This window comes from Acomys russatus, chromosome 32 (assembly GCF_903995435.1).
Source record: "Acomys russatus chromosome 32, mAcoRus1.1, whole genome shotgun sequence".
Classification (NCBI taxonomy): domain Eukaryota; kingdom Metazoa; phylum Chordata; class Mammalia; order Rodentia; family Muridae; genus Acomys; species Acomys russatus.
Genome location: NC_067168.1, coordinates 30,578,026 through 30,601,166, shown reverse-complemented (window position 1 = coordinate 30,601,166; position 23,141 = coordinate 30,578,026). Strand labels below are relative to the sequence as shown.

Below are 23,141 nucleotides of genomic sequence, written 5' to 3'. Positions count from 1 at the left end.
GTGGGCCCGTGGCACTGCTACAACGGGGAGTTCCGGTGGGATTTTACAGTGTTCAAATATTTAAGGAAATACTACAAGGAGGAAGGACTTCACGCCACACTGGAGCCCCTCGACCTCGTAAGTATCCCAGAAGGCCGTGCGGGGCCCAGACAGCAACCCTAGATTTCCTGCTCAGAAGAGTGAGTGCGGAGTTTCAAAGTAGGCCTCAGTTTCTAGGGCTTAGAAGAATGGGTCCAAACAAAAGTAGCCCCTCTCCCCGCCCCCCCCCCCCCCCCCAACTCTCCCAGGCTGACCCAGAGAGCCAGATTGCTAGAGATCTTCATGAAATTGTGTTTTATGCGAAGTCCAAGAACCCATCCTTCCTGGCCTTTCCCTAGCCACATGAGACCTGGGAAGGCCGTGTTCTTTTTTTTGTTGTTTTGTTTTGTTTTTGTTTTTTCGAGACAGGGTTTCTCTGCGTAGCCTTGGCCATCCTGGACTCACTTTGTAGACCAGGCTGGCCTCGAACTCACAGCGATCTGCCTGCCTCTGCCTCCCGAGTGCTGGGATTAAAGGCGTGTGCCACCACGCCCGGCAGGCCGTGCTCTTAAAGGCAAATATCAGAATACTTCCTGAGAGCATCCGGGGCCAGCTTGGCCCTGCTGTGTCTATAAACATCTAGCTGATTGGGGATGAAGTTTTAATAGCTTGCAGTGGACGTTAGGCTGGTTTCATGGCAGTAAACTCTCCAAGCTCAAGAACCCATCCTTGGGGTAGTCTTTCAGTTTGTATCTAGGCATAGATTAACTGCCAGTGGCTCTCATAGCAGTGTTGTACCTGCGGGGAGGGCCTTTGTTGATTTATTATCCTATCAATCCCAAGAGTTCAGGGTTCCACAGAAAACCCACTTAAACATCTATGGTCCCCAAGCTGGGGTATCTTGCTGCAAAGGAAAAAGCCTCAGATGTAGACTGCGCGTGCGCTCCTGAGAGAGCCTGTCAGACGTCGGTTTCTTCATTTATACCGTATCACATCAGCTCCTCTCTTGAAACAACTGCTACTTAAGAGTAAGGCCACGGCAGCCTCTGAGCTCTGCTTTAGGACGCCATCTGGCTAAACATTTGCAACACTGTCCTACGAGGCGAGTGGCACATAGCTAGTCTGCGTTTACCGATAAGAAGGTCAAGTTTAGAGTGGCCAAGAGATTTGACAAAACCAAGAAATAAGCACAGTCTAAATTCTAAGAGTACTACAAAAATGCAGTAGCTCATGTTAGCTTCCGTGATAGTCTTGGGAAATTAATTTGTAGACTCAAGTTGAGATGGCTCTGCCCATTAAAGGCCCTTGCCACTGAGCCTGATGGCGTGAGTTCAACTCCCAGGACACAAGTGGTGGACATGGAGAGTCTGTTGGTTTCAAGTTGTTCTCTGATAGCCACATATGCAACCGTGGCATGTATGTCCCACCCCGCCCCCCACCAAATACATAATGTCATACACACTTAAAAGCTGGTTTGTATATTAGTTTAATAAGTACTTTATAACGTGGGCATGTAGATTTCTTAGCAGATGTCAGCTTTAGATGTTTATAGATGCTGATTAGACCGAAACTGAACACATGATCTGCCTGTTGAGTGAAACACCAGAGTTTGTTTTCTGAACGTTTGGTATTTTAATTCTTTTGACAGTTGGGAAGAGCTGACTCTTCCCTCTACCCCTTCCCCTCCCCCCTCAGGTCTTACTATCATCAAATTTCCCACCCTGATCTGGGTGAGCTGCAGGTGGAAGCATAATGGGTGCATGGCTGATGCATCCGTCATCGATAAAAGTAACTGGTGTTCACAAATACATGCCAGTGTCGCATGGTCTTTCTATGATGACACAAATCTAAGCACGTCTCCTCATGGGCCTTCTAGCCTTGAGAGCAGGTAACAGTCATGAACTCGACTATGATCAAGGGAAGGAGATATCATATGACAACCTTTAAGCAGCAACACACACACACACACACACACACACACACACACACACACACACACACACACACACACACACATGCTGTTGCAATGTGGAGGCCAGACGCTCACATCAGGTTTTTTCTGTTATTATTCACCACCTTATTTTTTGAGCTCAGGTTCACTGATTGGCTCGGCTGATTGACCAATGAGCTCCAGGGATCTATCTGTGCCTCCACCCTTCCCACGCACCGGGATTACAGAAGTGAGCCACCATGCTCCTTCTGACCTGGGTGCTGGCGATCTGAACTTGGTCACCGTGTTTAGGTGACAAGGATTTCACCAGCCGCGCCACCTCCCCTGCTCAGCCACTGATCATCACTTGGCAGAGGACACAGAAGCTCACCTTCTCAAATCCCAGTTCCTGGGCGGAGCTCGACGCCTGCTGAAAGGCTTCCGTCTGCTCTTGTTCATCGTGTATGTCCCACAGAACATCCCCAAAATCATCTTCTTCCGGAGTGGAGTCCTCACTGCCCCCATCCTTCACCTCCACATCTGTGTTCTCGAGGCCAAGGATCTCCTGAGTAGAAAGAACAAGTACGAGAAAGGAAGTGAAATTCAGAGACCTTGAAGCTGGGGCCACCGAGGGCACACAGGGCCAGACTTAAGCTTAAGGGTTACTGTAAGTGCCTCTAAGAATAAATTTGAAACCATAAGAACCCTAGTGTAAAATGAAATTCTAAAACAAGAAGAGTTTCCTCTCAACTAAAGTAAAATCAGGATGTTTGATGGGATTTACTTTCTGGAAAATCCATGTAACAGTTGTAATTATATCTGGCTAGTGAATCACTTAAAAAAAAAAAAGTGTGTGTTACCCGAGTGTGGGTGCAAGAGCACAGCTTTGGGGGCCATCCCCAGGGACACATATCTCCTTTGAGACAGGGTCTCCCACTGGCTAGGAGCTCACCAACTGCATTTGACTGGCTAGCTAGTGAGCCTAAGGGAATCCTTCCCCAGTGCCGGGATTATAAGCACACATTGTCATGCCTGGTACTTTAAGTGTGTGCTTAGACTCCTACTAAAGTCCTCATGTTTGTGAGGCAAGTGGACTACACACTGGGCTGTCTCTTCAGCCCCACTAGTGAATGGCTTCAAAGGCTACACTAATGCCTAAGAAATATGGCATAAAATTGAATTATTAAGATGGACTTCCTTTCCTTCCTTCCTTCCTTTCTTCCTTCCTTCCTTTCCTTCATTTCTCCTCCCCCCCCTCTGAGACAGGGTTTCTCTGTGTAGCCCTGGCTGTCCTGGAACTCAGAGATCCATCTGCTTCTGAGTGCTGGGTTAAAGGTGTGTACCACCACTGCCCAGCTTTAGATGGAGTTTCCTGATACCAAACCTCTCTGCTGTCCCACTTAGTCTCTGCAGTAAATCACGGAAAATGCATTGATGACAATCCATTCATCTTACTTATCTTGGTCCTAAAATCATAAGATTGAAACTCTCAGAACCAGGGCTGGAGAGAGATGGCTCAGAGGTTAAGAGCACTGGCTGCTCTTCCAGAGGTCCAGAGTTCGATTCCCAGCAACCACATGGTGGCTCACAACCATCTATAATGAGATCTGGTGCCTTCTTCTGGTGGGAAGGCACACATGCAGGCAGAACTTTGTGTACATATAAATAAATAAATCTGGAGGGGGAAGGAAGGAAAGAAAGAAAAGAAAGAAAAGAAAAGAAAAGAAAAGAGCTCAGAATCACACAGGCAATCTTTATACTGGAGCAAGGCATGCGAACACGCTGCCAAGTGTCTCTTCATTGCGTTCTCTGATGATAAATCTCTAAATCTGCAACCTGATGTAATTAGAACAGGTTAAGCTGGGTGGTGGTGGTGGCGCATGCCTTTAATCCCAGCACTGGAGAGGCAGAGGCAGGTGGATCTCTGTGAGTTCGAGGTCAGCCTGGTCTTCAAAGCAAGTTCCAGGACAGCCAGAGCTGTTCACAGACAGAAACTTTGTCTTGAAAAACAAAATCCAAACCAAACCAAACCAAAGGGGGATGTAATTCCCTCCTTTTAGGAAAAGGTCTCTGGCTCCTGGGAAGAGATGAGCAGGTATCCTCAGGTTAAGCAGGGTCTACCTTCATATTGTGCTCGTTTTACCTGGACCTGAGGGTGTTTTCCGTCTTTTGCTATTAGTTATTGGTATTTTTGCTGACACAATTCTGAAATGATTTCTTGCATTCAACACTAATCCCAGGTGTAATACCAAGCAGCTATGGAAAGCATATAGATGTGTGGTGGTCTGAACAGGAATAGCTCCCATAGACTCCTGTGTGTGAATGCTCGGTCCATAGGGAGTGGCACTGTTAGCTTTGTTGGAACAGGTGTGGCCTTGGAGGGAAGTGTGTCATTGTGGAGGCGGGCTTTGAGGTCTCCCATGCTCAAGCCATGCCTGGTGTGACCCACAATCTCCTTCTGCTGCCTGATGGATCAACACGCAGGACTCTCAGCTCCTTCTGCAGCACCATGTCTGCCTGTGTACCACCATACATCCCACCATGATGATAATGGACCAAACCTCTGCACCTGTAAGCCAGCCCTGATGAAATGCTTTCCTTTATGAGTTGCCGTGGTCTCTTCACAGTAATAAAATCCTAACTAAGACAACATGAGATTTCAAGGAAATTTCCAGTTCCATATTTCTCCATGGACCATGCTCCTGTTCCCTGAAAGGTGCTTCTTTATTCTCTTTTGCTGTTAGGGATAGTAAAGTGGGGGACATCTCAAATATGTGAAAATCCCAAGTACACAGAGAACCCAAGAGGCCTCTCTATGGAGTAAAATGTGCATTTGTCCTCAAATGCCTCCTCTGGATTTTCATGTTTGCGATACATTCCACACCTAATAGGTGTTGAAGCGCAGCCAGCTCTGGGAGGCAAATCCTGATGATACCAGCATGTCACCCCAGGATGAACTTCCAACAGAACAATGGCACTCTCCTGGGGCACTGTGCTTAAAAATGACACACAAGAAATGTTGTCTGGAAAATTCTTTTTAAAATACTATTAAGCTATTTTAGATGGAAGCTTACAGAGAAAAGCATATTTACCTGTTTAATAATCTTTTCCACACCCATGTAGATATTATACACTCCGTCCGCAGGATCTCCTGAGTGATGGATGATCTAGGGGGGAGGGGGAAAGGACGCTCAGTAGTAACAAGGAAACACAGCAGCAGCAGCAGCAGGAGGAGGAGGAGGAGGCTGCAGCAAGCCTTTTAACATTTCAACTCTGATTTATCCCAGCAAGCTCTTTACAAAAATGATACTATATTTTAACCTTCTCATTAAAAAGAGGAAGCTGAGGCAAGGTAAATACCTCATCTGAGGTTTCACAGGGATTCAGTGAGAACAGTGTGTGTGTGTGTGTGTGTGTGTGTATGGGCATATGTCTCATCCCTCCTATCACTCCTCAGTTAGGAGCCCCAGCGTCTCTCATCTAGATGACTGAACCCAATCTCAGACTTCCCACTGCCCTCCAAACTACTTCATTCCTCACACAACATGGAGGAAGTCACTGACAGACATCCATACAGGGCTCCACCATGCTGCTCACAGCCAACCAGTACTCCTCAGCCCCTCCAAAGGAAAAGCCGAGGTCTTCAAAATAATCTCTGAGGTTTTTCAGGATTGGGTGAATTGGGCCACCCCCTTTCTCCAGACACCCTGGCTTCCTTCCCCATGACCACCCTGCCTTGGCTCTTGCTTTACCCCTGACATAACCTCTGGGTCTTACCTTGGCTTGGGTGGTCTTGCTTAGGTTAGAAACTTGATCCAGTAACTGCTGGACAGAACCGGAAGTGCCTTCCCTGTCCTCCAATCGATGGTAGATTAATCGAGGCTTTCCCTCTGGGTTTTGCAGAAAGGCTTCTTCACAGTCTTCCAGTAAAAAACTAGATTGGAAATTGCCATTTCATGGGCTACTGTGGGAGCAGATACTTAGATGAGCAGCCTAAGTGTCCAGATGGGCTTTACCACGGTGACAAGGAAGGACCCAGCTACAGAGGAGGAAAAGCTTTCCAAAAATGTGTGTGTGTGTGTGTGTGTGCGCTGAAATTACAGATATTCATAGCAGTATCCAATTTCTATGTAGGTTCAGGAATTTGAACTCAGGTCTTCATGGGTGTACAGCAAACACTTCACCCATAGAGCCATCTTTCCAGTTCCCAAACCGGGCCATTTTATAGTACTATTATAACATGGTCTTAGGGCTGGAGAGATGGCTCAGCGGTTAAGGGAACTGTCTGCTCTTCCAGAGGTCCTGAGTTCAATTCCCTGCAACCACATGGTGGTTCACAACCATCTATAATGAGATCTGATGTCTTCTACTGGCCTGCAGGTAGAACACTGTATACATAATAATAAATAAATAAATCTTTAAAAAATAACATGGTCTTAGAAATATAGTACGTTCATTAGCCAATGAGAATAAGACCTATAAACTATAAAGCTTTCATAAGTAATTTTTGTTTTTGTTTTTGTTTTTGTGTGTGTGTGTGTTTTTTTTCTTCGAGACAAGGTTTCTCTGTGTATCCTTGGCTGTCCTGGACTGGCTTTGTAGACCAGGTTGGCCTCGAACTCACATCAATCCACCTGCCTCTGCCTCTGCCTCCCAAGTGCTGGGATTAAAGGCATGCACCAGCACACCTGGCCTATAAGTGATTCATTTTAAACATACAAATTCTCAAAAATACTGTTTGTCTATGGCTCAAAATAATAAATCAGACTCATGAAACCTTGCAAAACAGATTCCATTTCAAATACCTATTTTTCTAAATTAAAATACAAATATTATCAGCCTTAAAACTGCAGGAGTTTCCCCTTCTCTAGCCCTTTCTTAGCTCATGTTCTGAATCCTTATACTCAGTGTCTGCTATAGGAAACACTTGGGGGCTAATGAGGACTGTTAAATAGCTAGCAATAATCATGACTGAGGAGAAGGTTAAGAAAAAAAGAACTTTGCTATAGGGATCTACAGCTATAATTTTTACAAGGTTCTGGAAAAAATATAATCTATTGGGGTTTTGTATACAATAGGAACATTGCAAGCAATTTCCCCTTGAAACTATTAAGTGAAAGATCTCATGAGAGGCAAATTGATGTGTGTGGGTGGGGGGAGGGGAGGAGGCTTATAAGATCAGAACTTTAAATTAAAGTAATAATTCCAAAGACAAAAGAAAAAATGTCTTATTAGGTAGCTCTGTACCAATCATCTCTATTGAATTATACATGGTTTCCATGTGAACGTGCTGACTGAATCTCTAAAAGTCCAGAACTGTAACTGTCCTTTTGTTACTACTGTTTGGGAGAAAAGACTGAAGTCCACCTGAATACCAGGGCGGACTGTCTGTTTCGGAACCACACGCTGTGAAATCGACACATGGGGCAGCTGGAACGTGGGGTTGCGGCATGTGGTTCGAACACTCTGGTGGAAGGAAAGAAGGCAGTACAAGTGAAAGAAACAGCTCACTAGTGGGGGACTGCTGACGACAGAGAGGAAGGAGGCAGCTGGCATGCTTATCTGCGGTAGGATCCAGCCAGAGGGGTTAGCTGAGAGGCAAACATGCAGTTGGTAGGGGTGAAACTACTTCGTGAGGTGGAGGAAGCCGAAACAGCAAAGCTGAGGAGCTACAGAAACAGATCAGCCATGGACAGAGAGCTCCCACCTGGCTGCATTCTGTGAAGTGATCTATAGGTGGTTAAAAACAGAGGGGAACAAATCCAAGAACAGGTCCCAAGGAGTACTCTGGGGGCACTGAAGGCTTCCCAAGGGGAGCTGTTGTTTCTTGAGAAGGCTGGACGGCACACTGAAGCAAACCAGTGGCAGGTGCCTCTCTGTGCTGTCAAGCCAGGCTGCCATCCCAGGGACAGCCAGCCTTCCGCTCTCAGGACCAAGCATTCTTGGTGACCCCAGCTGTATAAGCAGTGTCCCTGGCGTGATGAAGGTGGCCAGCCAAGCCCGTTTTCTGGAGGATTTCTACTCAGCCTTGAGTGTTCCCCCTCCTGTCCTTCACTGTAAATGGGGTCTGCCATCAAGATGTGCGCCAGATGTGAACATTACACAACACCTGTGCTGGTAGTGTCAGAAGTCTGCTCCCCTTCTGCACATGCTCTGGTGAAGGGCAGTGGAGAGGGACAGCGGGGTTGGGGGGTGAGACCCCCACCTCCTGCTCCCCATGAAGCCTGAGTCTCCTACTCTCTTTCCTCACCTACTGTTAGTGTGTTGTTAGTACAGCTTGCTCTGAATCCATTTGTCTCGCGTACCTAAAGAGCGTGACGTCTTAACAACAGTGTTTCTTATGTGAGTACAGAATGATTCAAGGAGCCAGTATCTTTAAGTAGCTCTGTGCGTCTCATAGGCACACAAGGAGTAATTATCGGTCAGGAAATCACTCTCCCACAAAACTCCCAAGCTGTCCGGGGGTGCCTTTTCTAGATTTGTCTGTTGGGGGAGTTGGGAGAGCTAGCCAATCAGAAGTGGAGTAATCTGAGACAAAGGCTCCAACATCTGTATCTGTGGTCTGAGGTCATTGCTCCTGGGGTCCTTCTATATTTTTGCTCCTGGGGAGGGAGGCTCCCTGGGCACGGAAGCCAGGCCTCATGCATGCAAGGTAAGTGCTGTGCTACTGTGCTATACTCCCAGCCCCAACCGCCATGCTTCTTGGTAGGCCTAAGAGAAACAAATGATGTAAAGAATGCAATGAGATAAAGGAAATTCAAGCAAAAATAAAGCCCAAACAGAAACGCAAGAAATTAAAATTCTGATTCTTCAAAAAGAATAATTTTTAAAAAATAAACAAAATTTTTGTTAAAGTAGATAAGCAAATAATAGGAAATAAATGAGAGGGGAAAATGAACGTTAAAAGCAGAAAGATAATGGATAGTATATATTACTAACAAATGAGTGTCTTGAAGATAAAGAAAAAAGCAAGATGCTTTCAAAGGTTAAAAATAAGAATTAAAAAAAATATTCAACAATGAAGGGCATATATTACCAAGAAACATAAGACACAATCCAAACATTAGGTATTAAAAAGCATACATCCTTAATAAATACTAAAGCAAGTAGAAGACAGTAGAGGAAGGAGACTCAGCTGAAGGCAACCAGGTAAAGGGTATCGTAGTTCGGCTCACCCAGACCCTAGGCAGTCTGTGGACCCACCCTCTTTTCTTTCTCCGTGTACGTGTTGTGTGTGTCTAGTTTGAGTGTGTGTGTATGTGTGTGTTGAATGAGTGTGTATTGTATGTGTGTGTGAGTGAGTGTGGTGTGTGTGTGAAAGAGTGTGTGTGAAGGAGTGTGTGTGAAGGAGTGTGTGTGAAGGAGTGTGTGTGAAGGAGTGTGTGTGAAGGAGTGTGTGTGTCTGGTGTATGTTTGTGTTGGATGAGTGTGTCTATTGTATATGTATGAGTGAGTGTGGTATGTTTGTGTGTAGTGTGTGAATGAGTGTGTGTCTATATGTGCTTTAACTGGGCATTGAATCTAAGGCTTCATGCGCATGAGGCAATTACACTACCATTGGGTTTTACCCTTGATCTCTCCTTCTTTTCAGCCTCCATCTTCTGAGTGCTGGAATTACAGGCATGTGTCACTCTGCCAGTTTTTATGTGGTGCTGGGGACTGATCCCAGAATCTTGTGCATGCTAGGAACGTTCCCTACCAACTGCGCTACATACCTCTAGCCCTTGATTTTTTCATTTTGAGACAGGATCTTGCTAAGTTGCCTGCTCTGCTCTGCAACTTACAATCCTCAAAGACAGCTAAGACCTGAAAGGCTTAGTCCAGCCAACGTGTCTAGAGAGAATAGCTAGCCTCCATGGAGCCCATTTTGTCTTTTATCTGTGTCTGCACCAGCTACATTTGATTGATTAAAAAACCTCACAGGTGAGACCCGTTAACACTAATATCCACACTGAAAATTCACATCTCTCAAGTTGTATCCAAAGAAAGAAAACAAGGAGGCTCACTGTGGACTGACATGAGAAGCCAGCAGATGGTCTGTGCAGTCAGACAATAAACTTTTGGGCTACCTAGGACATAGAATTTTTGTTGTAAATACTCCACTGTACTGCCATAGTTTGACAGCAGCTACTAAAAACAATTGCGCAAATCTACAGATGTAACTGTGTTCCAATAAAACTTTATTTATAGAAGCTGATACCTGGCAGTGTTTGGCCCTAGGCCACTACTTGCCAACTGCTGACCCAAACAGTTCTTATATTAATGATGCTGATGGAACTAATGGTATAAAACTTTACATTTTGTTATTTGAGTGTGTGGTTGTTATAAAGTTTATAAGATTTGACACACTGTTTTTGACTATGTGAATGGAATTAGGACTGATCTTGAAATTCACTTGACAGTAATCTCTTTACAGCTAATGTGAATGGTAACTTAGAGATCTTTTTTTGGCTTACCTTGGCAACGTTGAATGAAGGAATAAGATAACTAAAGAACTCTTCTCAATTTCCCACTTTCTTACAGTGAGGTACTGATTTTCAACATCTATTGGAAAATAAACAGCAAGGAAAAAATATCCCATCGTCTCGCACATTCTTTTAAGTTTAGGTGAATGGTCCTAAAAATGAGTTAAAAAATATAAAATATATAAATGATATATTTAACTAAAGGTATATAGAATCTTATCCTTAAAAGGCATATTTTAGAACAGTCTCTGTACTGGGTATGGTGGTGCACGCTTTTAATTCCAGCATTCAGGAGGCAGAGGCAGGCAGATCTCTGAGTTCAAAGCTAGCCTGGTCTACAAAGCAAGTCCAGGACAGCCAAGGCTACAAGAGAAACCCTGTCTCGAAAAAACAAGAGCAAAACCAAACCAAAACAAAAGAATAGTCTCTATAAGCTGTGTCCCAATAAAAAATTAAAATAATCACATTTTAAAGAAAATCTGCTTTACTTTAGAGCAAAAGTAAATTCCTCTCTAAATTCCTCTTTAGAACTAAAAAGAATAGCTTGACCACATGGGTATTTTCTAGCTCAGAAAATGACTTATTTCATAATTAAACAACAGAAGAAACTATTAGGTTAGTTTGATTTGGTATTTCTCATTATTATTTTTATCATGAATAATTTGTTTTCATATCTGTGTGTGTGTGTGTGTGTGTGAGAGAGAGAGAGAGAGAGAGGGAGAGAGAGAAATATAGTGCTCTGTGCTAGGAAATATAGTTTCCATGCTAGCAGGCTTGCCTAGCATATGAAAAGCCCTAGATCTCTTTTCCAGAAACATAAAAAATTTAAAAATCTTAATGATGGTCTATTATAAAGTATATTATTAAATAATGATGATTTTTTTTTATGCAAGCAATTAGTTAGATGCCTCCAATTGTCCTTGGGAGTAACCTACATGCAATTACTAGATGGAAGCCTTGAGATTCAAGATAGTCTATGACTTTACTAAGATTAAGTATTATTTCCAAAGAATGCTAAATAAATCTGTTAGCAGTCTGCAGACTATGAATTCAGCGGTTTATCTTGGGGCAGATGTATTTAAAATTCACTTCAGACAGTGATTTTTCCTTCAAAAGGTCAGGTGGCAAATTTTCATTATAAAAAATAATGTCTGATAATTCATTTGTTTTAGCAGGGACTATTTATTTATTTATTGTTTTTTTGAGACAAGGTTTCTCTATGTTATCTTGGCTGTCTTGGACTCACTAGGCTGGCCTCGAACTCACAGCAATCCGCCTGCCTCTGCCTCCTCCCTCCGTGTTGGGATTAAAGTTGTGCGCCACCACGCCCAGTTTAGCAGGGACTTTTTAAATCTCTTTGGTTTCTGTCCCAATTAACTCTGCTGGTAGTGCAGCCATAGTGCTTCCCCCCCTCCACATACACACTTAAAGGTGTTCCAATAACACCTTTTTGTTTGTTTGTTTGTTTTGTTTTGTTTTTCAAGACAGGGTTTTTCTGTGTAATCTTAGCTGTCCTAGACTTGCTTTGTAGACCAGGCTGGCCTCGAACTCACAGTGATCTGCCTGCCTCTGTCTCCTGAGCGCTGGGATTAAAGGCATGCGCCACTACACTTGGCTCAATAACACTTTTTAAATAGTATGGATTTCATATAATTTTCACATAATGAAGTAGTTTTCTTATATTTCCTTTCTCCAATAATTTAAAATGTAAAAACAAATCTTAGCTCTGGGCCACATGAAACCAGGCAGCAAGCTAGAAGTGGCCACAGGCTGTAGTTTGCTGAGCCCTACTTTAGAATAACTCCATGGGATGCCTTGAGAGGTTCAAAGTCATGATTGGTTAGGACAGCAACTAAATCAGACAGAGCCAAGGAAGGGTTCAAGTACTGCAGAGAATGAGAAAACTTAATGAAATTTGAAAAAGTCATTTTATTATATACATTTTAAACTATAGTTTCGACTTTTATGTTAAGACATTGGCTTTTTGTTGTTGTTGTTTGTTTGTTTGCTTGTTTTTCAAGACAGGCATGGCTGTACTTGAACTTGCTGTATAGACCAGGCTAGCCTCAAACTCACAGAGATCTGCTTGTCTCTGCCTCCTGAGTGCACATGTCACGAAGACACTGATATAGTTTAGCAGAAAGTTAAACAAAAACTAGTAGGCTTAAGACAGTGTCGCCCTTTACACATGTGGATGCTGACCCAGACTGCATCATCAGCAAAGCCCAACGTGTTCTGTGTTGTAAGCTGGATAATCTCCTAGGTAGCAAGCTACTTAGCTTAAATGCAATTATAGGCTGAATATAATATTAGTTTATATTTTGTTCATTTAGAGGTAGGATCTCACTATGCAGTCCAGGCTAGCATCAAACTACATCATGGAGTCCTCTTGCCTCTGTCTTCTGAGCACTGAGATCACAGATATATGCCACCACCCCAGGGATTAACTTGTATTTTTTTTTCTGTAAAAAGATGTATTTATTTTTATTTTAGGAATATGGGTGTTTCGCTTGCGTGTGTGCGTGTGTGTGTGTGTGTGTGTGTGTTTGTGTGTGTGTGTGTGTGTGTGTGTGTGTATGTGTGTATTATGTGCATGCCCGGTGCCCACAGAGGACAGAAGAGGGCATCCAATCCCCGGGAACAGGAATTACAGTCAGTTGTGAGTCACCCATGGGGGTGCTGGGAAATAAACCTGGGTCCCCTGCAAGATCAGGCAGAACTCTGACTCCTGAGCCATCTCTCCAGCCCTAGACTTGGTACTTTCAATGAGTGAATACCCAATTCAGGAATATTCTCACCTTGAGGAAAAGTTCCATTTCGGGCTGGGTTTCATCTGTGTAGATGAGGTAACATCTGACCGAGTGACTCCACAGGGATGGTGAGAACAAGGGGGTGACCTGCAATAAACCAGCCACGGCAGCGTCCCAGTCATCTGGAAGGGAAGTTTCCATAAACTATGAGAAATATGCCAGAATACAACTGACAAAAGAATTCCAAGTCTGAAAAAAAGGGTAGCAGACGTGGACTGGAATCTGCTGCCACGTGCTAACAGCAACAAAGCTAGAAGAACGTAGTAGAAAGTAAATCATTTCTAGCCTCAACTTCCACTTTGGGATTTGAGACAATGAATGCCACCAGTGGTGTCCCCTGGAGAACAATAGATTCCCCAGGGCAGTGGCTCCAATTCCATTTTACGTGAGCCACTCAGCCATTCTGCTATTTGAAGAGGGTCTGTATTCCCAAGGTGATGTGTCATTTCACCTTTTCATTCTTGCATGCAATGAGGCAAACCGAGAGTTTAGGAGTAGTGTAAAATGAAATGTAGTTTTATGCTATTTAGTAGGAAGGAAAAATGGCAAAATATGTGATAATCAAGAACACAGCATAAGAAGAATTTGCATTGTTCCAGTGAAACAATCTCACTGTTTTAAAGAATAAGAGTGGAGCTACTTGGCAGGTCCTTGGGTCTGCAAATTCTGCAGTTATGAACATCCCCGAGCTTGGGGTGCACTGGCTAATACTAAACTGATAGATGTATTCTTTCATGACCATCAGTCTCTTTCAGTACCATCAAAGGCGCAAGAGAGAAAGACTACACAGTGTTTCCCACTTTGCTACATCATATCCCTGGGCCTCAACAAAAACACCAAGACTAACACAGCTGCTAGAGCCTGGGTGGCCAGGACAGCAGGAGGACCGTGTTGTCCTGAGGAGAATTATGCAGCCTCAGCCTGGTTAGCCACTGCCTCTGTGCATGCTGGCTTGCCCAATGGAAGGTGCTAGAACACTAATGACAGGCTCTGTCACACAAGAGGAGTGGTCACCTCCACCAGGCAAGGGACGGGTTACCTCGGTTGATGTTTGCAAACGGTCCTTCCACATCTATAGAGCTATGGGCAAACTCGGGGCCTCGGAAGGACTGCTGAAGCTGGACCATGCTGTCTATGGAGGGCTCGCTTCCCAAGGCTCGGCTGGCCCAGTAGTCACATTGGGTTCCGGCAGCTGTTGCAACCAGAATTTGGAATTTCATTAAGACCAAGTTACCAAGTATTTTAAAACCTACCATATATGTCAGATAGGGGTGTTCGTGTCAAGGTAGGCTATTTGTAAGTATAACAAGCATGTTCAAATAATAGTTTTCAAAATATTTTGGCACTGACTCTTGGCAAAGCACTTTAGTTATGGTTAACAGAATTCTGGTTGTCGTCTCAAATTCGAAGAAGGGATTAAAATAGGAAAAAGGAAAAGAAAAAGGAATCCAAGAAATAAAGGGTTTTGTTTGTTTGTTTGTTTTTTGTTTTTTGTTTTTGTTTTTGTAAGAGGCAGTTTAAGGTCAGGAAGAAGCCTAAGGACCTGAGTCTAATACCTGGAGTGCAATTGGCAGAAGGAGAGAACTGATTCTCACAGATTGTTTTCTGACCTCCACACACATGCACTCCTACCCACATGCATACACACACACACACCCACATGCGTATACATACACATACCCACATACATAGTCACAAAATCAACTAACAAATGTGATAAAAAATTGAAATGAGGCAGCTTAAAAACACCACAAGCAACTCTACTTGCAGCCAGGCATGGTGGCGCATGCCTTTAATCTCAGCACTTGGGAGGCAGAGGCAGGTGGTTCGTTGTGAGTTTGAGGCTAGCCTGGTCTACAAAGTGAGCCTAGAACAGCCAAGGCTACACAGAGAAACCCTGTCTCGAAAAACCAAAACAAACAAACAAACAAAAAAAAAAAACCAAAAAAACTACTTGCAATTGGACATTTACACATCCATTAAAATGTAAAAGAGCTATTTTTTTTTTTTCCCCTCCTGAGACTTAGCCCTGGCTGTCCTGGAACTCACTCTGTAGACCAGGCTGGCCTCAAACACACAGAGATCTACCTGCCTCTGCCTCCTGAACTTAATGGTGAATACCACTATGCCCAGCTTATGTAGTGACTTTGAAGGTTGACTGTCAACAGGGCACTGATAACTTGTATCCTTCTGGTTTAAATCAATGCACCAAGGAGAAAGACCAAGAAGGGACGATGAACTTGTTTCTATTAACTTCATAAAACAATCACAGTAGCTTTGATACATTGTACACTGAACAAGCCAGTATGGAAGCAACCAGTGGGACTAACGTGATGGCAGGAAGCACTTTCTCAGCTGCTCTTGTCCCATCGGAATCATCGCATCTTTTTCTCAAGAGTCCCAGGTCCCAGGTTGCAAGCCAAGGGAAATAAAATGAAAACTAGAAAGGAACTGCCAGTTTCCATATTTTATTCCTAAAACACCACTCTGTAGGCCCCTAGAAACACAGGGGCCACAGCATCTTTTCCTTATACCTACAAGAAATTTCCCTTTTTCTCATACTAATCGCAGTTTATTAATATTTTCTTGAAGCATGGGAAATGCCTTCAACTCTGTGATTTCAGGCTTTTCTATTTTGCTAGAAAAATGTCTTAAATGCGTACTATGAAACGGAAGCTTTTTGGGTGACTCATAACACTACTTTGGAAATAGTAAAACACAATGCACGGATTGAACAAAGTTGAAAAGAATACAGCACTACATGGGGAATAACCTGTAGGGAATGTAACTCCAGGATGCGTAGCTCCCTTCATGCTTTAGCTGGACACGTATCTGCCTGGCTATTGATTATACTTTCCTGTCTTCCTAGGTCTGGCTTTGACCAGGGCCATTTGAGCACTGGTGACTGTATTTCAAGTTGTGCCTTCAGAAAAAGCAAGGTGCCTAGCTGTGCTGCTATTTTTTTAAAAATAGTTTTGCAAATGTGTGTGTGTGTGTGTGTGTGTGTGTGGTGTTGTGTATACAGGCATGTGTGTATGTATAAGTCAGAGGACAGCTTCCGGAGTTAGGTCTCTCCTGAAACTCTGTGGGGTCCCAGGACAGAACTCAGGTCACCAGGCCTGGGTGAAGGTGCCTCTAGCTTTGGAGCCACGTTGCAGGCTCAGTGGATAATCCTGATTATTCAATTGACAGGGTTTGGAATCACTGAACAGACAAACCTCTGGACACGTCTAGCCTGGGTTGAGGTTGGGCAAGACCCACCCTAACTGTGGGCTGTACCCCATGCCCACGGGCTGGGGGTCCCGAACTGCACGGAAAGGAGAAAGCAAGCTGAGTATAAGATTCATTACTGTGTTTCCTAACTGAATGCAGCAGTTCCAGCTGCCCCATGCTCTTGTTGCTGTGACATCGTGGCAGTGAACAGAAACAAGACCTTCCTCCTTAAGTAGTTTGCTGCCAGGCACTTTGTCACAGCAACAAGAAGAGCACTTCACACACTCTCCCTTCTTTTTTTTTTTTTTTCCTTTGGAGAAAATGCAGATGTGATCTGGAGCAGGTACCTTGGGCCGGGTGGGTGGGAGGTTGTGGAGAGAGAACACATACACATCATGGGCTAGGACGGGTGGCAGAATAGGATGACAAGAGAACGCCTAGCCCCCTGACGTCATACACTTCAAGGAGAGGAGGTCCTGAGAGCTGAGAGAGACACCAACAGCTCCCCACTTTTTGCAAGGGCAGAGTAAGCATTAAGCCCACTCACGGAGAGTAAAAGGACTACAGCATTGGCTCTGGGCGTCACTACAGCTCTGTGGACAGCATAACATGAACACAAAATGAGTTTACCAGTGACATCTGTGCAGTTGTCATCCGAATCAGACTCCCCAGGGTCAAACACTTGGATCCCCTGAGCCTGCAGCCTCTGAAGTTTGCTCTCCAGCTCTCGTTTGGCTCTCAGTAAGTCCTGAATTTCATTCTCTTTGGTCTCCCTAAAAATCTTTTAAAAAATAGAATTTAATTTTGAAACTTATATATATATATATACACATATACATATATGTATATATATATGTACATATATAGATGTGTGTGTGTGTGTGTATATATATATAAAATCACAACATAGCACCACCAACTTTTCAGGGGAGAAAACTATTTATTCATAAAGTCAGTACCCATTTGGTTGTCAGTCTCCTCACTGTAACAGAATGACATTTGCAGACCTTCACTTTATTGTCCACAATGGAACTCACTGGAAGTCTGGTGGCATGGATGTGTGTCTTGTGTGACATATAACAAATCTGTTTTCCTCATGCCGCATACAGTACAGACTGTCCCCAAGCATGTCCCAACTGCTTCGTCTCACAAAGAAACACATTTTTGGAGGCCAGAGAGATGGTACAGTGGCTAAGAGCATACACTGCTCTCGCCCAAGACCTGAGTTCGATTCCTAGCACTCATGTTGGGTGGGTCACAGGGACTGTAACTCCAGTTCCAGTACAACTCTGGCCTCCACAGGCACTGCATTCATGTGTGTGCTGTGCATGAACTTAAAAATAAAAATTAACAAAATTCACACTCATTTCTCAATATCTCAGCTTCACATCTGTATCAAATAAATGATACCTGAGAACAGGAAACACTTTCTTTTTTAGCTCTTGTCACTTTCCTGAGTGTTACTCAAGTTATCTCTATGCACCATGATAGCAGATGGGAAAAAAAAAATTAAGACAGGGTCTCACTATATAGTTCTGGCTTTCCTGCAACTCTGTAGGCCAGGCTGGCCTCGAACTCACAGAGATCTGTCTGCTTCTGCATCCAGAGTCCTGGCCTTAAAAGGTGTACGTTACCACACTTTGACTTTTTAAAAATCGTTTTTAATCTGTGTCACTTGGGGTAAGGGGTAGAAATAGCAGGAATTTACCTTGAATTGCCTTTTAACTCTGTCTCTGTCGTGTTCAAATGTCACTGCTCTCTCCATGGCTTGGTACTTGGCTTCTAAAGCACCCTCTTTTTCCCGAAGTATCTTCTGGTAAGTTTTCTGAAGTGCCTGCAATGACTCACCTTGTTACCTCTTAACAAAAAAATAGCCTTCCATCCACATTTTAAATTCTTACGTATATGTTTACATATTTGGGGCCTTTTACTGCTCTACTGAGTATTTTATCAGTTATAAAGCACTTCTATGTTGTCATTTTCCCCAAGCAAAATAGAAAAAAAAATGCAAATATGTTTGAATCCTAGCAAACAGGTTCTTCAGCGAAGATCCTCCAATGGAAATTAATGCTTTTTTTCTCTGTACCAGCTCTGGAATTTTTCTATGCCTTGAGTTTCTAAGGGAATAAGAAATGCAATTTGTAAGGTTTAGCTTGACGAATAATTAGGGTGAAAGTTTCTGTGCTCCTTGGCATTACATATTAATCATTTTACTGATCCCCTGAGCCGGTCACAGTCTGGATCTGCGGCAGGCCTCCAGTAAACGTCAACACGGCTGAATGAAATAAATGTGGTAGAGTTTTCTCGAGATTATGCAGGTAAGAAAGGAATAACAAATTACACAAGGAATTGGGGGTGCTGGCAGGAGGGAACTGTGACTCTGTGTCTGTCAGCACACAGTGGCCTCTCTCCTACCCCTCTCTCCTAGTTCTCAGTAGGCAGTGGTGCGCACACATGAAACCCCACAGGAGAAATGCACAAGTCCACGTTATACGGGCAAGTGCGTTGGCCTCCTAGTAGAAAGTGAGGGCAGCAGGGAGCGGCTGGTGAGAATATCTTCCCAGTTAATATGCTAATAGTACGACAGACAATGAAGGGCTTCATAAAACCTGACGGGATGGTGCCCGACTAGAATAAAAAAAAAAAAAAAAAAAAAAAAATCTATGGTGTTTATTTCAGTCCTATTTCGATGGGCCCCAGAGTTCTTGGACTGTCAGAGATCCTTCCCACGGAAGAGAAAGGCACAAACAAATGACCATCAGATAGGCTCAGAGCCCATGGCATGCAGTCCCAGATTTTTGCTCTGAGAAATTTTGCTTTACCTACTTTCTGAATGAATTGAAGACGATCTGTTCTAAGGCCTACAACAGCACGGCAGTAACTCTTGATTGAGTCCATCAACCAAATGGACTAAGGGAATTCGAGTCCTCTCAAGGAAGGCTTTCAACCACAACAGTTGAAAACGATGGAAACAGATTTCCAGATAAATGCCTATCATATCAATAAAATCCAGAATCTGCAGAACATCATGAAGAAAGCAGCTTCAGGACTTGGGTTGACTGAGTCAAGGTGTCTAAGTGAATGAACTGGAAACTGAAAGGGGAGCGGCGAGATGCTGCTAAATTACGTTAGACTCAAGTAACGATTGCTATAAACAAGGAGCAGCTTCTGTACAACTTGGAAAACAACTTGGTTTGTAGCTGGGGTAGGATAGTGGTGCCACCAAGCGGCTGAGCAGCGCACCGCACCGGGGTCTCAGTTTCCCCAGAGCCTCCCTTAAGCAGCGGGCTTCTGTCCCGCTTTACCTGCAGCTCCGCCCGCAGCCGCTTGTTCTCGGTGTCCAGCTTGGCCTCTCGGCGGCCCATTGACAACAACTCCTGATTCTTGCTGACCCGGAAGATCTCATACTCCTTCTTGAGCCGCTCGAACTCGGCGACCGCATACTCCAGCTCCGGCACAGACGAGCCGGTGGACTTGAAGCTGGCGCCCAGCAGCCCGCCGCCCCCCGCCGCGCGAGGCAGCGACCCGGGCCCGGCTCCCGCGCCCCTGCGGAACGAGCTGCGCAGCAGGCGGGCCTTGGGCTTCACCTCCACCGGGATCTCGCAGGCCTCGCCGCCTCCTGCCCCGTACGTGTCCTCGATCACCTCCCCGCCAGCGGGGCTCATCAGCGACGAGGCTGTCCCCATGGTGCCCGAGGCCGGTAGCCGCTGGCCTGCTGGACGCCAGGAGGAGGCGTGGCTAGAAGGCGGAGCCTGGCAAGCAGGGCGGAGCAGGGCGGCGAGAGACTAGAACCGGAGAGAGGCGTGGCCAGGAGCAAGGGCGAGGTCAAGAAGGGGCGGGGGCCAGACCTTAAGGGCGTGGCCGAGAGGGTGGGTCGGGGTGTCCCAACCGGGAGGGCGGGGTCTGAAGAGGAGCAAAGCAGTGAGTGAGCGGGGCCTGGAGATTGGGGAGAGGGGCGGAACGTGGCAATGGAAAGGGGCGTGGAGTTGGAGAAGAGCGGCCAAACTGGGGAGGGGCGTGGTCATATTTTCGGGGCGTGGACGAACAAGCAGGGCGTGCTGCGGCTAGGGAAGAGGAGGCCCTAGCCTGGCGAGAAGGGTGGGATGTGGCAAGGAGAGGAGGCGTGGTCAGGTGAGAATGTTGGGCCAGATTTGGGAGGCGTAACCCCACAGTGAGGCGTAATGCGGCTACGGGAAGGGGTCTGGTGGAGGGGCAAAAGAGAGAGAGAGTCACAGTCTAAGAGTCGGAGAGGGTCCTTGACAGGACTGCGATAGGCTGGGTGGCCAGGGAAAAAAAAAAAAAAAAGGAGTAGAGCCCAGAGGGGCCGAGTCAGGTCTCGGGACGTGCCCGAACTAGCGGGGCTTGCGCTTCGGAGGAAGAGGATAGGAGAAGAGGATTAGTAGAGGGAGGGTTGCAAGAAAGGAGAATCGGGAAGAATGGTTTGAGTATCACAGACAGGCTGGAGGCCTTGAGAACTTGCTTTGCAAGAGCAGGCAGCAGGATAGAGTTGGGCAGGCAGGACAGAACCAGTAGAAGAGCTAGACTTGGGACGTCCAGAAGGGAAAGCTGGGGACTAAGCCCAAGCCTATAAGCGAGAAGGGAGCCGCTCCGTTTTTTCTGCAAGACTTTAGTCTCAGCACGAATTAGGCTGCACACCCACCTGTCCCTGTGCCACCACTGCTGATTCTGTGCCCTTTCCAGGGGCAGTTTCTGATACTCTGCCCTTCCCAGAGGCAGTTCAGTGTCTAGTGTGTTTCTCAGTGTGTTTGTGATAAATAATGCCAGCCAGGAAAATAACGTGGAAGCGTCAGCACCTGAGACCACCCAGGACCATGCTTTGATAAGCTTAGGGTTTCTATTGCCTGGCAACAGAGATGCTGGGGGCCTTATACGGACAAAAGGAAAGTATAATTACAGGGTTTGCTATCCTTTTTTCATTCTGTTGCGAGTTGACCTTTGTCTGCTAACTTATCTTCCTACCCATCCCAGATTGGTACCCCAGGTTAGAGGGGACAAAAAGGGCAGAAGTGGCCTTGACTCACACTGCTGTGGGCTGGGCGCTGGTGCTCTTTATACTCGCTCTTCTTCCCTTCTTAGGCAATCTGGAAAGTTCTTCAAAATGCCAGCCGTTTTCTCCACCCTGCCATCGTTCTCTCATTGCTTGGAGTCCCTTGCCAAAGGATGATATAACTTTATTCCAGCTCTTGCTTACTCCTTCGCCAGCTGCAAGAAATCTATCGGCTTTTAAAGCATCTGTCCATGCAGAGCCTCCTCAGGCTGACCTAAGATAGTCTTTGGTGACTCACTTGACCACAGACTTTCATCTGATCCACAGGCATCGTCGGGATTCTTGGAAAGCCTACTCTCAGATGTAGATAGCCAAACAAGATGACCGCCAGGAAGGCTGGGACCAGGAAGGGGAAGCTGTGAGGTTAGACAGGAGAGTTTGCATTCTTCTGCGCAGTCTCAACAAAGACCTCAGCCAGGTCTGCAGGGACTTCAGAAGCTGGGATGGCCCTGTAGAGTTGTCCTAAGTTGGTTTGGGGGCTAGGACTTCAAAACTTCACTTAATCCAGTCATCTGCTCCCTTTAGCTGGTGGGGACTGATGGCTGAGAGTCAAATCTACCACACAGGAAACAGCCTTTCCTCCAAAGAACTCTGGCAATGTTGGTTCATTCTAAACCCTGAACAAACACCCCTGAGCTTCTTCCATCATAGTAGCTAGCTGGTCATCTTTTCTCTGACCCCTTAGATAATCTTTTGGTCCTTGTACACATCTAAAAAAGTGTCTTTTATTCCCCTGGCTCAATTGTTGTCTGGGAGGCTTACTGCTTCCTTCTGCTAACCTAGGCCCAGTCCTGGAAGTGTCTAGCCTCCATACAATCTGAGGCTTAGAATGTTTTCAGCCTCTGAGACTTACTGCTTAACAATCTCACCCTTTCTTGTCTTATTGCGCTCTGAGCTGGCTGGTTCAACTCAGCTGTTCTGGCTCAAACTCCTCTCCCAGCTGACTTATTCAAACTGTCTTCTCTCAGCCTCTGAGTTGTTCTCCTTGGCCTCAAACTAACTCAGCAAATTGCTCTAACCTGGCTTCTCATTTTCTGGCTTGTTCTGTCTTTACCTGAGTTCTCTCTCTCTGCAACCTATCTATTACTGTCCTGGTAAAAACTGCCTCCCCCCCCCTCTCTCTCCCTCTCTCTCCCTGTAAAATTGCCTCTTAAGTAGCTGCCCTTTCCTCTCTCTTCTCCTGAGAGTTGAGCATATGCTATTCTGTCAAATCTTCTCTGATTCGTTACCTTTTCTGTCACTCAATTAAACATCACTTTCAAATATGCGTGCTTCCTTCTACAAACTAACTTTCCCTTCGTTTAGGATTAAAGGCATGTGCCACCACACCTGGACCTAAGCTTTTCTTTACCTGATACTTGCTCTATACCAGGCTGCCTTGAACTCAGATCTGCCTGCCTCTGTCACCTGGATTAAAGGTGTATTTGTATTTCAGCCAGATCACACAGACCTAGAAGATCTTTGGATGTGATCTCTTGCCAGAGCAGCCATGTTCTGGATTAACATTCTTCCACATTCTTCTAAGTTGAAAGACTGCATATTGATTTCCCCGGTTAGTTCATAAGGTTTCCAAAGGGAAACATTTGCTCTATAATAGAACTTCCCTCCATTCTCAAATTCTTGCTAGTTGCTGATTG

The 23,141-nt window shown here is 45.1% G+C and overlaps 1 protein-coding gene across 1 annotated transcript in view; it reads right to left on the bottom strand.

Annotated features, from left to right (window-relative positions):
- The window catches only part of Nphp3 (nephrocystin 3), a 41,574-nt gene extending 21,369 nt beyond the window's left edge, over nt 1–20,205 (bottom strand). Inside the window, exons 1-9 of the mRNA XM_051140297.1 lie at nt 19,742–20,205; nt 18,145–18,270; nt 17,067–17,217; nt 14,263–14,415; nt 13,212–13,345; nt 10,405–10,565; nt 5,726–5,882; nt 5,041–5,115; nt 2,340–2,513 (exon numbers count right to left, since the gene is read on the bottom strand). Of these exons, the coding sequence (XP_050996254.1) occupies nt 2,340–2,513; nt 5,041–5,115; nt 5,726–5,882; nt 10,405–10,565; nt 13,212–13,345; nt 14,263–14,415; nt 17,067–17,217; nt 18,145–18,270; nt 19,742–20,122 (1,512 nt within the window). The 5' untranslated portion in view covers nt 20,123–20,205. The remainder of the gene's footprint in view (nt 1–2,339; nt 2,514–5,040; nt 5,116–5,725; nt 5,883–10,404; nt 10,566–13,211; nt 13,346–14,262; nt 14,416–17,066; nt 17,218–18,144; nt 18,271–19,741) is intronic.
- Nucleotides 20,206–23,141: the final 2,936 nt, after the last annotated feature.